The sequence below is a fragment of the Apaloderma vittatum genome, unplaced genomic scaffold, assembly GCF_000703405.1.
Source record: "Apaloderma vittatum isolate BGI_N311 unplaced genomic scaffold, ASM70340v1 scaffold9362, whole genome shotgun sequence".
Classification (NCBI taxonomy): domain Eukaryota; kingdom Metazoa; phylum Chordata; class Aves; order Trogoniformes; family Trogonidae; genus Apaloderma; species Apaloderma vittatum.
In genome coordinates this window covers 1-13661 of record NW_009703048.1, presented here as the reverse complement: position 1 = coordinate 13661, position 13661 = coordinate 1, and the positions used below count along the sequence as shown (strand labels likewise).

At 39.1% G+C, this 13661-nt stretch overlaps 1 protein-coding gene across 1 annotated transcript in view; it reads right to left on the bottom strand.

Annotated features, from left to right (window-relative positions):
* The window catches only part of HEATR1 (HEAT repeat containing 1), a 34881-nt gene extending 22099 nt beyond the window's left edge, over positions 1 to 12782 (bottom strand). The window contains 15 exon segments of the mRNA XM_009864463.1: positions 1263 to 1460; positions 1938 to 2059; positions 2318 to 2529; positions 2862 to 2950; positions 3896 to 3991; positions 4389 to 4496; positions 5678 to 5795; positions 6228 to 6338; positions 6690 to 6798; positions 7599 to 7732; positions 8948 to 9159; positions 10020 to 10160; positions 11000 to 11101; positions 11588 to 11729; positions 12571 to 12782. Of these exon segments, the coding sequence (XP_009862765.1) occupies positions 1263 to 1460; positions 1938 to 2059; positions 2318 to 2529; positions 2862 to 2950; positions 3896 to 3991; positions 4389 to 4496; positions 5678 to 5795; positions 6228 to 6338; positions 6690 to 6798; positions 7599 to 7732; positions 8948 to 9159; positions 10020 to 10160; positions 11000 to 11101; positions 11588 to 11729; positions 12571 to 12764 (2088 nt within the window). The 5' untranslated portion in view covers positions 12765 to 12782.
* Positions 12783 to 13661: the final 879 nt, after the last annotated feature.

Sequence of the window (13661 nt, the reverse complement as noted above, 5' to 3'; positions counted from 1 at the left end):
ATGAGCTTTTGAGGTCCCTTCCCACCTCTGACATTCTGCGATTGTGTGTATCTGAGGGGGTGCCACATAGAAACATAGTCCTGCCCACATGGGTTTCTTACATCCAAAAAAAGAACAAAGTGTTTCAACAGCAAAATAAATCAATAAAACTCCAGTGTGCATAAAAAACAAAGCAAAAAAAAAAAAGGTAGCAGAAAGATGCAGAAATACTCTTTCTGAACATTGTTCCTCCCCCTCTGATGGCTCCTCCTTCTACCTCCATGCTACCCTCCCAACAAGTGTCAACACAGCTGCTTAAGGAACTGCACAATAAGCCAAAACCCAACACATTCAGGATCAGCACTTTCAATATTGATGTAAGAACTTGCTTGAGTTTGCAATTCATAGAATGGTTTAGGTTGGAAGGGATCTTCGAAGATCATCTAGTCCAAGCCCCCTTGCAGGTGCATCAAGTTGCTCAAAGCCCCGCTGAATCTGACCACAAACGCTTCCAGGGATGGGGCATCCACAACTGCTGTGGGCAATCTGTTCCAGTACCTCATCAGCCTCACAGTAAACAACTTCTTCCTTATATCCAAGCTAAATCTACCCTCTTTCAGTTTAAAACCATTGGCCCTTGTTCTGTCACTACAGGCTCTGCTAAAAAGCCTGTACCCATCTTTCCTGTAGGTCCCCTTCAGGTACTGGAAGGACACAATAAGGTGCTCCTGATACCTTCTCTTCTCTGGGTTGAACAACCTTAACTCAGCCCTTTCTTCACAGCAGAAGGCGTTCCAACTCTCTGACCATTTTCATGGCCCTCCTGTGGACCTGCTCTCACCATAAAAGCTCTTTTTCACTCTCCACTTAATTTCCTTCTTTCCTCTACCGAAAAAGCCAGAAAAAAACTTTATGACTAAATTCCCCGATATTCCTAAGCCAAACAATGACACCACACCACGTCACAGCGTAGCTGTGAGAAATGGTCCAAATTTTGTGCTAAGCCCACAGCACTGAAACTTTCAACCACTTGGTGGGATGCCAGCCTAAAGCTCTGAAGTTCTTAATTTTTTAATGCAGATTCACTAGACTGGTAAAATGTAAGAGAAATTTTTAAAGGTCGCCTCTTGTGCTGCTGCCAAGCATGTGTTTTTGCTCTGAAAAGAAATCACGGTGAGATTTTCAGTCCTCAAGGTTTCTGAACTTCTACAATAAAAAAGAAAGATTTCTCCATTACAAAGAAAATGCTCTTGCCAAAGAAAATGCTCTTGTTTACATCTTACCTCTGCAGGATCACAAGCTCTGAGATTTTTAATTCTTTTATCCAAGAAACGGAAGACTCGGATAGCCACTGAAAAATAATTTTCCTTCAGCTGTGTATTGCAGCAGCACTGAACAAGCACTGAACCAATTATATGAGTAGTTACTCTCTGTCTCACACTGTCAGATTCCGTCTCAGCAACACGTATCAGATCATCAACCTCAAAAAAGAGAACGTAGGAAAAATACCAAAAAGAAGTCTGTAAAACAGTGGGATTTCACTATGACTTTACACAATTTTTCATTTGCATACCCAATTAAATCCTTGGTACCGTCTATCATCAGTAACAAGTTACCGTTGGCTGAAATGGCACTCTCTGGAATCTGGGAATGCACAAACATCTGTTTCTATGAAAACCCAGAGGTACACTTGTTTATTCTCTACTTTTTTTTTTCCAGGAAAGAATCCTGGGATTTATTACATAGCTGTCCAAACAGGCAATAGCAGAAATCTGTTTTATCTAGATTGTATTGGGGTTTATTATCCAACACATCCATATCTTTGCCTAGCAGCTCGATGACAGCATACTAATGCTAAGAAGAGCACATACAAAGTTCTTCTGTATTGCATTTGTCCTACTAAAGTGACCACCTAGAAAGTAGTATCTCTTAAAGTTTGGGTAGCATGGTACACATACCATTTGCAGTAGTAAGGAAGGGTCTCCTGAAGTCATGTTTTTAGAAAACAGCAGAATCATCTTCTTGTTGGCCACTCCAATCAACTCTGCAGACTCGCTAGATTTAACCGCCTCTTCAAGAGCTATTCCAAGGGAAAAAAACCATTAATCACACTATCCAGGTACACAAATCACCTTAAAACACTGGTGGCTCAATAAAAATGGCAGAAATACACTAGACAACTTGTTCATCTTTTCAAAGAGTTTTTTAAAGAACTCGCAGCATGACAGCTTGTTAAATGACAACCAATATCCTTCAGTAAATGTTAAGGTTCAATAACAATGACATCCTAAATTCTCACAATTTATTATAACTAATCTCGTGAAAAAAAATGCTTTACCTTCTGGCCAGCCTTTCAGTAAAGGGTGTAGTGAGCAGAGATCAGATTCTGACAGACAAACAGCCATTTTCCAATCTGAAGATTTTGAATTTGCATTAGTGATTACCATAAAAGGTAACAATCGCATTACAGCTTCATCTAGTAGTTCTTTTTTCTCTTTCAGAATCTCCTCTTTGATTAAAATTTTTATTGCTCGCTCTAGAACCTTGTACCTAAAAGAGAACAAGTCATGTTGAAAATGCACTGCACAGTCATACCAGCAACCTTTCCTTGATTTGTTCTCCATCTCCCATGGCAATTTTCTGAATCCAGACAGCAGTGAGAACAAATATGGAAATCACAGAATCATTTAGGTTGGAAAAGGCCTTTAAGACCATCAAGCCCAACCATTTGGTATGCAAATAATTGAACATTTCTCTTGTAATCCCACACAGACATAACATAACAAAAAGTATTTGAAGTGAAAAATTGTTTTAAAAGTATTGCTATGTTTAAAAAAAAATATTTATACAGAAAGCATGTAGTCTGAAAAAATGTGCCATACCACTTTCCATCCTTTGAAAGATCAGCTTTCTGGAAGATGTTCAAAAGACTTGTTACTATTACTTCTGGATTTACTTGCTTCCTGAAAATCTGAAAAGTAATTAAAAGAAACGCATCTGCTATACCAAGTGGAAACAAGGATCAAGTATCACTAATTGCCTTTTTATGGATGATCAGGCAATAAAAATATTACCAGGTTAAACAGAAGTTACAAGGCTGCCTGATGTGCCCTCTTGGTGTGCTAAAATACAGTGAATTTATTGAATGCAGAAATGTTTGGTAAAATTGATAAAACAGCAAGCAACACACATTAAGAACTGCATTTACTTTAGATAGCGTCCGTATGACAGATACTACAAGGCACATTAACAAAGATACTAAAGTTTAAAGAAGCACTCAGGTGCTTCTATTTCTATTTTTTAGTGACTGAGAATGAATGAACACGCAAGACCAATTGTACCTCTGCTAATATTCTCCACTACTACTAACAGAAGCAATGAAGACAGAGTGTTACTCTAGCTGGAAACAATCAGTACAATGCATACCAGAGTCCTATCCAGTAAACCTGAGCTAGAGTTTAGGACTTCGCCACTATCACCTGACCAGATGACTCTCACATGGAAAAATTCAACTGAGCACTTCTCACTAACGTAATGACTTGTCACTGCACTATTTTCCATCCAAAAGGTAGATAATGTGCCTGTGTTTTTATAGAAAAACGTACAGGACAAGCAGAAAGCACACTTCAAATACTCCAAGATTAAAATATGCTTTAGTAGCTACATAAAAAAACCACCAGCAAAGTCAGGTTAACTGCAAATGCTTTGGGAAAGATCAGGAAGCAGAAATTTGGGGGGCATTTGGAGGTGGTAAACCACATAAGCCTTCTAATTTTCTGCTGCTTCATCCTGTTAAAGGACAAAAGCTGTAGACTATGGACACAAGTAGAAGGGCAATTAAAAAGACCACATTCCAGACACACGTATTTCAGACCAGCTAAAACGTCAGCTGACATATCAAAACACACACATTTACCTCCAAAGAACTGAGAGCTGACATTACAACATCTCTGTTGTCATCCTTGAGCCGACCAAAAATTGCTTCTTCTATGAAAGACTGATCAAAGCCTTCCTGAAAAAATAAGAGGAAAAAAGAGCTAAAGGAAAAAAATAATCATTTGTTGGTAGCACAACTTACAGGCTTTTAATGAAACATCTGAATCACGAAAAGCAGTAACATCATCTAAATTAAACCTAACTTTCAACAACAGAAGAAAGAAAACCAGAAGTATCCATTACCTTAGATTTCATCTTAGTCTACAAGCACCTTAATAAACAAGAAATAGAACCAGACTCTAGAATATATGGGAAAATGGTGACAGGAGCCTACTGAAAACACCATGTGAAACAGTGAGGATGCGATACGAATAGTTTAATGTACCACTCATCTTCAACTGGTATGCCTGGTAAACAGCTTTTTGAAAATATTGAATGTTAAGTCAGTTCTATGAGAGATTCAGGACACAAACCTTGGATGTTTCAATAACATCTTTCAAATGCTGAAGAGCCAGGACCCGCACAGCTGGCTGAGGATGATTCAAACTAAGCAGAAAGGAGGTATCAGAGTCTTCCAGAAACTGAAATACAGAATGTTAAAAATACTTTAATTTTATTCAAGGATAACAGGAGAAATTCCCTCAGTAATTTTTTGTACCAGAAGAAAACCTGTGTAATTCAGACCCAAAAAGTGTTGATTATAGAGCAATGATGTTGGGTAACTCTGACAGATTTGGTGCTCTTCACTTTGGCAGACAGTTTTTGGAATATAGCTTGAGAAGTACACTAAGCCACAGACACCTTTTTGTCCTAGAAAAGCACTACACTTATCTAAGGATTCTGAGAAAGCTCTAGTGACAATGTCAGTGTGACAGAGCACAGATATAAACCGTTAAAAAGTCATCCCTGCCAGTCCAATTGCATGCACTTATCTCGGGAACCTTAAAGGCTACAAGAGAGTCACATGCCTTTGTTTCGCATGCCTTGCTTTTCTGTTAAGCCACTTGTTACTCAGTCACAGAATCTGTGCCTTTTCTGAATCAGAACAAAAATACATAAAGCACTTCTCTATCATCTTCTCCTAAGGGCTTTCAGTCTTTCGGTCATTGCAAACACAGCAATAATACTAATAATCTCTTAATAATAATATTCCTCTGACAGATTTGTCACATTTGTGGTTATTCTAAGTTAGGTGGAGTTTCACCTGCTCTCAGAAATGGCACAGGAAGAACTCTGTAGCCACTCTACTCTTCCATGTTACCGACTGTAAACATTCACGAGATGAATGCAACAAAAAGGACTGAGCCACCCTCTGTCAACTGCACTAAGGTTGTTTGTCGACTTTCCCAAAACAGACAACTCTGACACTGACAGTACCTTTAACTAATATGAGGCCTTGTTGGGCACCACCATGTCACTATAGACCACTACAGTATATGTAGTGGCCATGTTCCTAAAGAAAAAATTTATTGATAGTACTCAGGGCAGGCAGAAATGGAAAAATTTTAGTCAGAAAAAAAAAAGCTCAGTCATAACTGTTGATGATAAACATAAACTTAAAAGTTCTGATAACTTTTGATTTTAGTACAGTTTTGAGCAAGACATTTCCAAAAAATCACATTTATTTAAGTTGTGGGGTGTTTTTTTTTGTGCGAACAGCAGAGATTTTGTTTCAAAAGAGGGAGAAAGAGCAGAACTTTGCCAAAATATCAGCTTTCTGACAGTATAACCAGCTAATAGCACGAACTGAGCTTCTACCCACCTTGTATTTGCCACAGCTTAATGAAAGAGAAATAAATTGGTGAAAAAGATTTTGGTCGGCCTCATCCACGCAATCTTCCAGATGCTTCTCCAACACAGCATCTAAGGCTTTCGGATACCTGCCAACAGACAAAACCCTCAGTATTTCCCACAGAGCACTACAGAACAGCATATGATTTCTAGAGAAATGCAGGGAAATACAAAGAAGCTGAATGCACTCATCTGAACCAGTTGTTTTAAGTAGCTTTGCAAAGGCAATCAACCATCATGTCTTAACACCAATGAACGATATGCAGACCACTAGGATAAATAAGTAGCAGAAAAGGTCGTGCTACACAAGGCCAGTAGGTCTGTGTCCATATATTACAGTGATAACAAAATACATAAGGGCAGCTCAGTAGAATAAAGTTTGGACAAAGATTAGGAGACAGTTAACTTCACTGTATTTATCTGGGTAAGAATATTGTGCTAACTACACCCAATAAGCCAAAATGACAGTGGACATCACCACTCTACACACTGGGGGTTTGTCATAGAAAAATGGAACTTACTTTCTCTCAAGAAGTCTGATAAGAGGAAGCATCTTTTGACTGAGTGCAGCCATTTTGGTGGGATTAGATTCAATCTCTGTACCACAGGAGACAAACTCTTCAAGAAACTTGCTAGAATTACAGATAAAACAAAAAGTCACCATTTTCCTGATAGTACAGTTTTCACAAACCTTATGAACCACACACTGCTAAGCAGGTTAGGAATAACGTGCGTTACTTATTGCAAGAACAGATCTGCTCTTTGCCTGAAGTTTCACTGTCTCACAAGTATTCCCACAAGTGTTAGAAGCATGGCTCTTCTGGATTACTGAATGTTTCAGTTTCAAAATCCAGGTCTGGAGCTAACTTATGAACTCAGAAAAGCATGCTCATATAATGCTAATGTCATTGTTAGCAATTAGTTGTTATTAAACCATAAGTGACTGTAGTAGTGCAGAAGAAAAAGAACTGAAGTTAACTCACGAAGCCAAGAGGTGATCCAAACCCTTTTCCAGTGGTATCTTCTGAAGAATAGCTTCAAGATGACTGATGTAAATCTGATTCTCTGTCTCCTCAGATTCTTCTTGTTCCTCTAAGGACAACAGAATAACCCTCTCATCCTGATTGAAGGTAATAGCTTATACAGGCATAACCTATATGGTGAACCAAGCACGCAGCTTGAAGACCAGTGTTTGCTGATTACTGGCAATAACTCTCCGTGAAGTGCTAGCAAGGCTTTATACCAATGTCATTAAAACACAAAAGGCTGTATTGCTACTAGTAAACTCAAGTATGCTTTGGAATGTTACAGAACTGCTACCATAACCTGTGCCAGCAACTCCTGACAGCATTCCCTGGAGCAAATCTGGACGTTTTCAACAGAAGAGCTTTGCCAGTCGTGATTTAGCAGTTACAAGTCCACAGTGAAAGCAGATTTAGTAGCGCAGACACAGGCTACTACTGCAATGCCAGTCAGCCTGTCTGTCCCACACTGTTTCCAGGCACATTTAATTTATCAAGTAAACACAGATCTCCAGTACTTAATCTATGTGTGGAGTACACATAATCTACCTAGAGATGTATTGTAGTCCTGCAAAATCATTTTTAAGAGTCAGAAAAGTAATACATCAAAGTTAAGTTACTGATGCAATACCACAAATCAACATCTAAATCAAAGCTATATAGATATAACAATACCTAAAATATTTAACCTCCTCTGTAGGGCCTGGAAGAACAAACAGCAACACACATAAAAAAAAAGCTCAAACAGGTCTTCAAACATATTGATGCAGTTTTAATGGCAGAAGCAAACAAAATTACAGTTACAACATTCACCACAGCCACCTGTCCCCTTCAGACTCAATGAAATTGTAAAAACATCTCCTAACTCACCTGTATCGCTTTTCATGACAGTGGAAACAAGGTGCGGCAACAGGTAACGCAGAAGAGGAGAGATATCATAGCCTGCTGAAAGGCCTTGCAGAAGTGTTACCAGTTCTGGAGTTTTGCACAGATAATTAAATGGCCTGCACGATGAAACATGGAAATACAAAAAAGTATGCATGCTCAGCTGGGTTACCAACACTTTCAAACCATGCAGATTTCTTATGGATTTAATTCTCAGCATCAGGTAACAGCCTTGATGTAAACAAATGCTGAAAAGATTCAAAAGGTTCCACTTCCTTATTGGCAGAAGCTTACTGGTATATTTAACATCCAAAAAGAAAACAGGGTACTGCCAGTCATATTGAGTCCAGCTGCTGCAACAGCCCAGTGAACACACTGATGTCTTTGCAAAGTTGGCAGTACAAGAAAAAACACTTGTGAGGATTGCACAAAGAGTTATCCTCACATTGCAACGAACGTATCTATAACCCAGCAGCAGCAAAAGGAAGGGAGGAGAAATACTAGCTCAATGACGGGAGATCCTCAAAAGAGAGCAGATGTAATTTCCTTTCTGGTTTTATAATAAAAAGTTTTCTCTCATCTTTCCTCCTTTTATACCCACTTGGCTGGATACTGCATAATGCATCAAGCATGCCTCTCCCCAATTCCCCATACCTCCGCTTTTAACCCATTCCCCTCTTCTATGACTGTGTTTAAGCACCTGGAAGGAAATCACTGTACTTATCCCAGTAAAAGTTTATTTTATTGGAACACTCACATTAACCTCTCTGCCAGCAAGCACACGGGACGTCCTTCACCAACTGTATGCTAATAGCACTCGCTAATTGTATCAGGGCAGGGCAGAGAGATCAACAGGAATGAAATACTCCATCTACTTCCATAAGAACATCTGACTTGTGGGACCAAAGAAGCAGTGGTATAGAAGCACTTACACTTCAGAACTATGTGAACTCAAAGCCCTTCCACTGAAGGGACAGAACTTCTTTTTTTCCAAGCTATTCAAATAACCTCAAAGTTGCACTACTATTACTACGCTGGCTTCTCTTCCAGGATTCTCACTTTCAAGAAAATATCTTACTGGCAGGGTTCAGTTTTGCACATTGACAGCAATCCGTTACTGAAGGAAGCAGCAGGAGAGTGAACAAAAGGTGACAGACTCTCATCACTGAGACTTCTTAAATGTAGTGAGCATGCAAATTTTCAAAGTAAGTCAAAGAAACTTCTGAGCCCTTTGAAATACCAAAATTTCTGATTGAAAACTATCTCTTTAATGAGGATTAAAAAAAAGAACAAAATTATCAAAAAGTGGGAAAACACAATTCATGTAGACTCACTTTTTCCCAAGTTTGTCTCCTTTCTGAGTTTGCAGAAGTAGGTTCAAGCATGCCACCCCATCTCTGACTAATGAGGGCACTTTAGATAAATTCTTGCTTATCTGCAACATCAGGGAATGCACCAAGGAAGTCTCCACAGTCACTTTTACAGTTATCTGGCAGATTATCATGTATGTTGCAGCTCTGTAATCTTGTACAGAGGATTTCAAGCCCTAGGAAAAGAGATAAAGGTGGATTTTTAACACCATTAACACAAAAATAATCTGCATTCTGACAAACATGGATTCACACTATCTTCTTTGCCATGTGTTAACTTCTGAGGGATCTATAAACTTTCAAACAAAAGCTGTGACACAGGGTGCACACATTCAGAAGACACACTCATTAACTGCTGCTCTGTTCATTAACAGAGCAACAATCCTGAAGGAAAGAGGATATTAAAGCAGGCTGTCCATTCTGACTCAATTTCCTCACTGGTTAGTATAATAAGTCTTTAAGGCAAAGAGGTTAATTTGAACTGTGTATCCACTTCATACGGCTCCATTCTCTGCTCTACACTTCATGCAGAGCATGAAACAGAGCTCTGAAAATGCTTACCTGTGGTGTGAAATAACACTGTTACGGGACCTTCACCTGCCTGATGTTCACTATAGATGTTTGATCCAGAGTAGCTTTTACTCCAGTGGGAAAGAGAACAGCCCAGTGGATGTTATTTTTGGAACCTGTTTTCCAATACAGTTTGCTAAAACCCAGAGTTTACAAGTGCTCGGACATGCTGTAAAATCGTTGTTTGCATCCTGTATATTATTTGCAGAAGGAGATTGAGACTCGGATCATTTTGCTTCACGTGCCTAATGCAGCAAGACTCCTTACTGTTGCTTCCTGGCAAGTTTTTATTAAGGCGGAAGCTGTCAACAGTAGTTGAGCTTAGCTCAGAGCTGAACTGGCCATTTTGGCATGTGGCACAATACATTTCTCAGAGAAAACTCCATCTGAACTGTTATTTGTAGACACGTGCCTGCAAATCACAGTACACTTCACCACACAGGAAGGAAAACAAAGCTTCACGTACCTTCTGGATGTAAGGGAGCAGCATAGACACTATAGGGTCTGTTATCTTTTCTGCAGCTCCAAGAGCTGATACAATGGTGGAGGCATAAAATACAAGAAGAACTCTCAACTGAGCAGAGTTGCCAGGATACTCTGAAAAGACCTGGACCACAGAACAAGAAAAATCAGTTCAGACATCAGGAAAAGTGTAAACGCGTATATAGCATTCCCTCAAACCAGCAAAATCTCAGAACTCCACAGCATGTCAGCTCTATCAGGTCCTGCTGGCACAACTTAAGTCACCACCTCCTCCTAGCAGTGATCCTCGACAGACGTCACTGCTACCCCTCACAGACAAGGTAGAGGGAAATGTCCTCGGTTACCATTGTTCATCATAACAAGGTAACCTAAATCCCTTGTGATTTGGTGTAATGCTCAAGACTGAGAACTGGACAGCCAAAAAGCTCACTTGTGTATGTGTAACACCCCTACTACATCTGTGAACAAACCCTGTTCCTGTGCATGCTTCACTTAGTCTGACAGTACACACATTCTAGTTCTCTAAATAAATGGAACTGTCACACATCTTGCCCTCCTGAAGCTATAAAACTAGTTCTCTGACAACTGAAAAACCTAATAAATCCGCTCACCTTCTAACATCCTCAATTTTAAGTTCTCATTAATATTTGAAGATGTATATTTAGAACACCCATTATAGCCCCCAAAAGAGATACCCAAATTCAAAGCACAGTTACAAACTAATAGCAGGAATCACTTTATAAAAAAATTCGAAACCATGAAGTACTTTAAAACAATATAGTATTGCCAGAGTGTTTTGTCATGTCTCATTGGTTCTCAGTCACTTCTTTACAAGAATTCCTGATGGACTCCTTTTACTGTTTGATATGTAATTGAAAATATTAGTAAATAGCATAGTACTACCCAAAGATGAAGAAAACCAAGTGATACCAAACAAAAAATGTTCTAGAATAAATGAACAACCTTCACAGATTTTGCCACCAGCCTGCAGATGAAATCCATGAAATTCAAGTCTTTGTAGCAGTGTGTAATGACAGTGCCCCTTGCCAGTGGGACTCCAGGTTTCTTTACATGGTGAAAAAAAGATTAAAATTAGAACACTCAACGGTAAATTGAAACACCCAAAGCAAAAACCAATATAATCTTTAAATTAGTCTTACCACTCAGTTACTGGCATTTAAACCAAAATAAGCAATGGAAACCCACACAATCCTCTGTAATTTTTTGTATCTACATTAAGACAAGTGATTAAGAGAATTACATATAATCTATGCTCAAATAAAAAATGCATTTTAGTAATCAACCTATCTTCCTAGCAGTACCAAATACTAGCACCCTAAAAGCGTCCTTTAATTTTGCCATAACAAAGAGTAAATATAATCAAAGCTTTTTACAATTAACTTTAAAGATAGAAGAAACAGGTGGGCAACCAGGTTCCACGACTAACTGCACAAACAGGTGGACCATATTCATAAACCTAGTAATAGAATCAAGATATTAGCAACAAAGTTCCTCATGTTTGTCCCAACTTGTGCCTGTTAGATACTTTACCCTTATTGGATCCATCCAATGCCATTTATGAGTTGGACTTTTTATATTTAAAAGCTGAATAACTCTCACAAATAGATTCGTCTCATGATATGGCAGAACACAACCAATCAAACTATCTTCATTGTAGAGATGGATGTGAAATCTAAGGGAAAAACATACATATACAATTAGTAATTATCTGTAAGTCCAGAAGTCTAAGCAAGACAAGAAACAACTCTTGTACTGACTCAGACAGATGGTCCACCTAGAGCCTGGAATCCCAAGGTGGCCGTTAGCCTGCACGTGCCAGAAGAAGGAACAGTGCTAGGAATTTTTTCCTTCGCCCTCAATAATTTCAGGTCTCTACAGGACTTCAGATTACCTTAGTTTTGTCTGCATAGATTTCAATATTAAACCAGACACTACAACAACCTAGTATGAATTTCAGTATAATACATACATATATAAATATAAAATTGTGATTCAAAGGTTGCATCAGCAAAACAGCCCACTCTTTCATGACAGGAAATATTAAATTTACTCTAACTGGCTAGGTTAATTTACATAAATAAATACATCACAAAATTGTGGTTTGTTTTCTCTTTGCACCTTCCTATATAATCGTGAAATACTTGTGTTAGAATACACAGGCACGCTATTCATGGTTCACAGTTAATATTGACAATTAGCTATTTTACATAGCCCATTTCTAATAGCATATTACACAAATGCCTCTGTAGGTCCCCTGTAAGATGGCTAGAGCTTGGCAAACAATAGCTCTTGTCATGACAGGTCAAAATTTTCACAGAAATCTATCAAGACAAAAACCTATTTGGCGAAGAAGAAAATCTGGCCCCATAAAAAGCAAGCCCAAATGGTTCTTTTTAAGGTTTTAACCTGTATTTTCAGAAAACTAAAGTAAAATCATTCAAAATTTTCCCTCATTGGAGAAAAAAGCCTGGCATTTCTAGTAGCCTTGACATGTAGGATATCCAGCGTATTACCTGTGAATCAGCCATTCAAGGCACTTCTGGGCTGGCTTGAGCATAAAGTAAGGGGACAGGTGAATTAGGAACAACGAAATATTCTTATTCAGCTGCTGATTTACTGCTTTTGACTGAACACTGCGTTCCAGGCCTTTGGAGGTGGAACTAAACAAACTGGACTGGAACACTTCAAATGAAGGATCAATCCCCATCAGCTCTTCTAAGCCAGTGCATCCTGTGGGAGAAAAAAGAATAATAATAATAAAAAAAGAATGCTTTAAATGAAAGTTTTATTCAACAGTCCTACCCACCTACTGGCACATTCAACTTCTCTGCTATACTGTCACCATCACCAAGCAAACCACACCAAACATTAAACAAGTCTAAGACCAAAATTTCAGTTACACTTAAAGCATTTCTAACTCGTGAAGAAAAGGAACATTAACAAGAATCAGCCATGTGTTCTTGCAGCCACAAAGGCCAGCAGCATCTTTGGGCTGTATTAGCGAGAGGACAGCTGCAGGCTGAGGAACATGAACTGTCCTCTCCATTTGTGAGACTGAACCTGGAGTGCTGTGCACAATTCTGGAGAAGAAAACTAAGATAGTCAGGGGACTGGAAAAATAACATGAGAAAATGAAGAACTGGGTTTGCTCAGCCTGGAGAAGAGAGAGTCAAAATGAAATCTTTCCTGCTGTCTGCAACTACTTAGTGGGATATAGTGTAGGTTATCAAGAAGACAGACCCAGCAGACTCTTCTCAGAGATGCACAATGGAAGGATGGGAGGCAACTGATGCAAGCTACAACATGCTAACTAGCCCTGTGCTGAGCTGGGCTGGTACCAAATGGCCTTCACAGGTCAAAATTCCAGCTAAAATTGTTCTACGATTTTATACGGATGAAGCAAGCAAAGTACCTCCTTCAATCAATTAAAACACAATATTGCATGTACATGACCAGAGAGCCACTGGGACAATTTCTTCACTTGACACAAGCTCATCGCCGTCAGTGGCTCAGCACTTCAGCCGAGATAAATAAACCAGGCAGAGGGCTGAACCGTGGCACATTTACCCCGGGCTGAAGTGATGCTGACTAGCCTGTAGCTTCT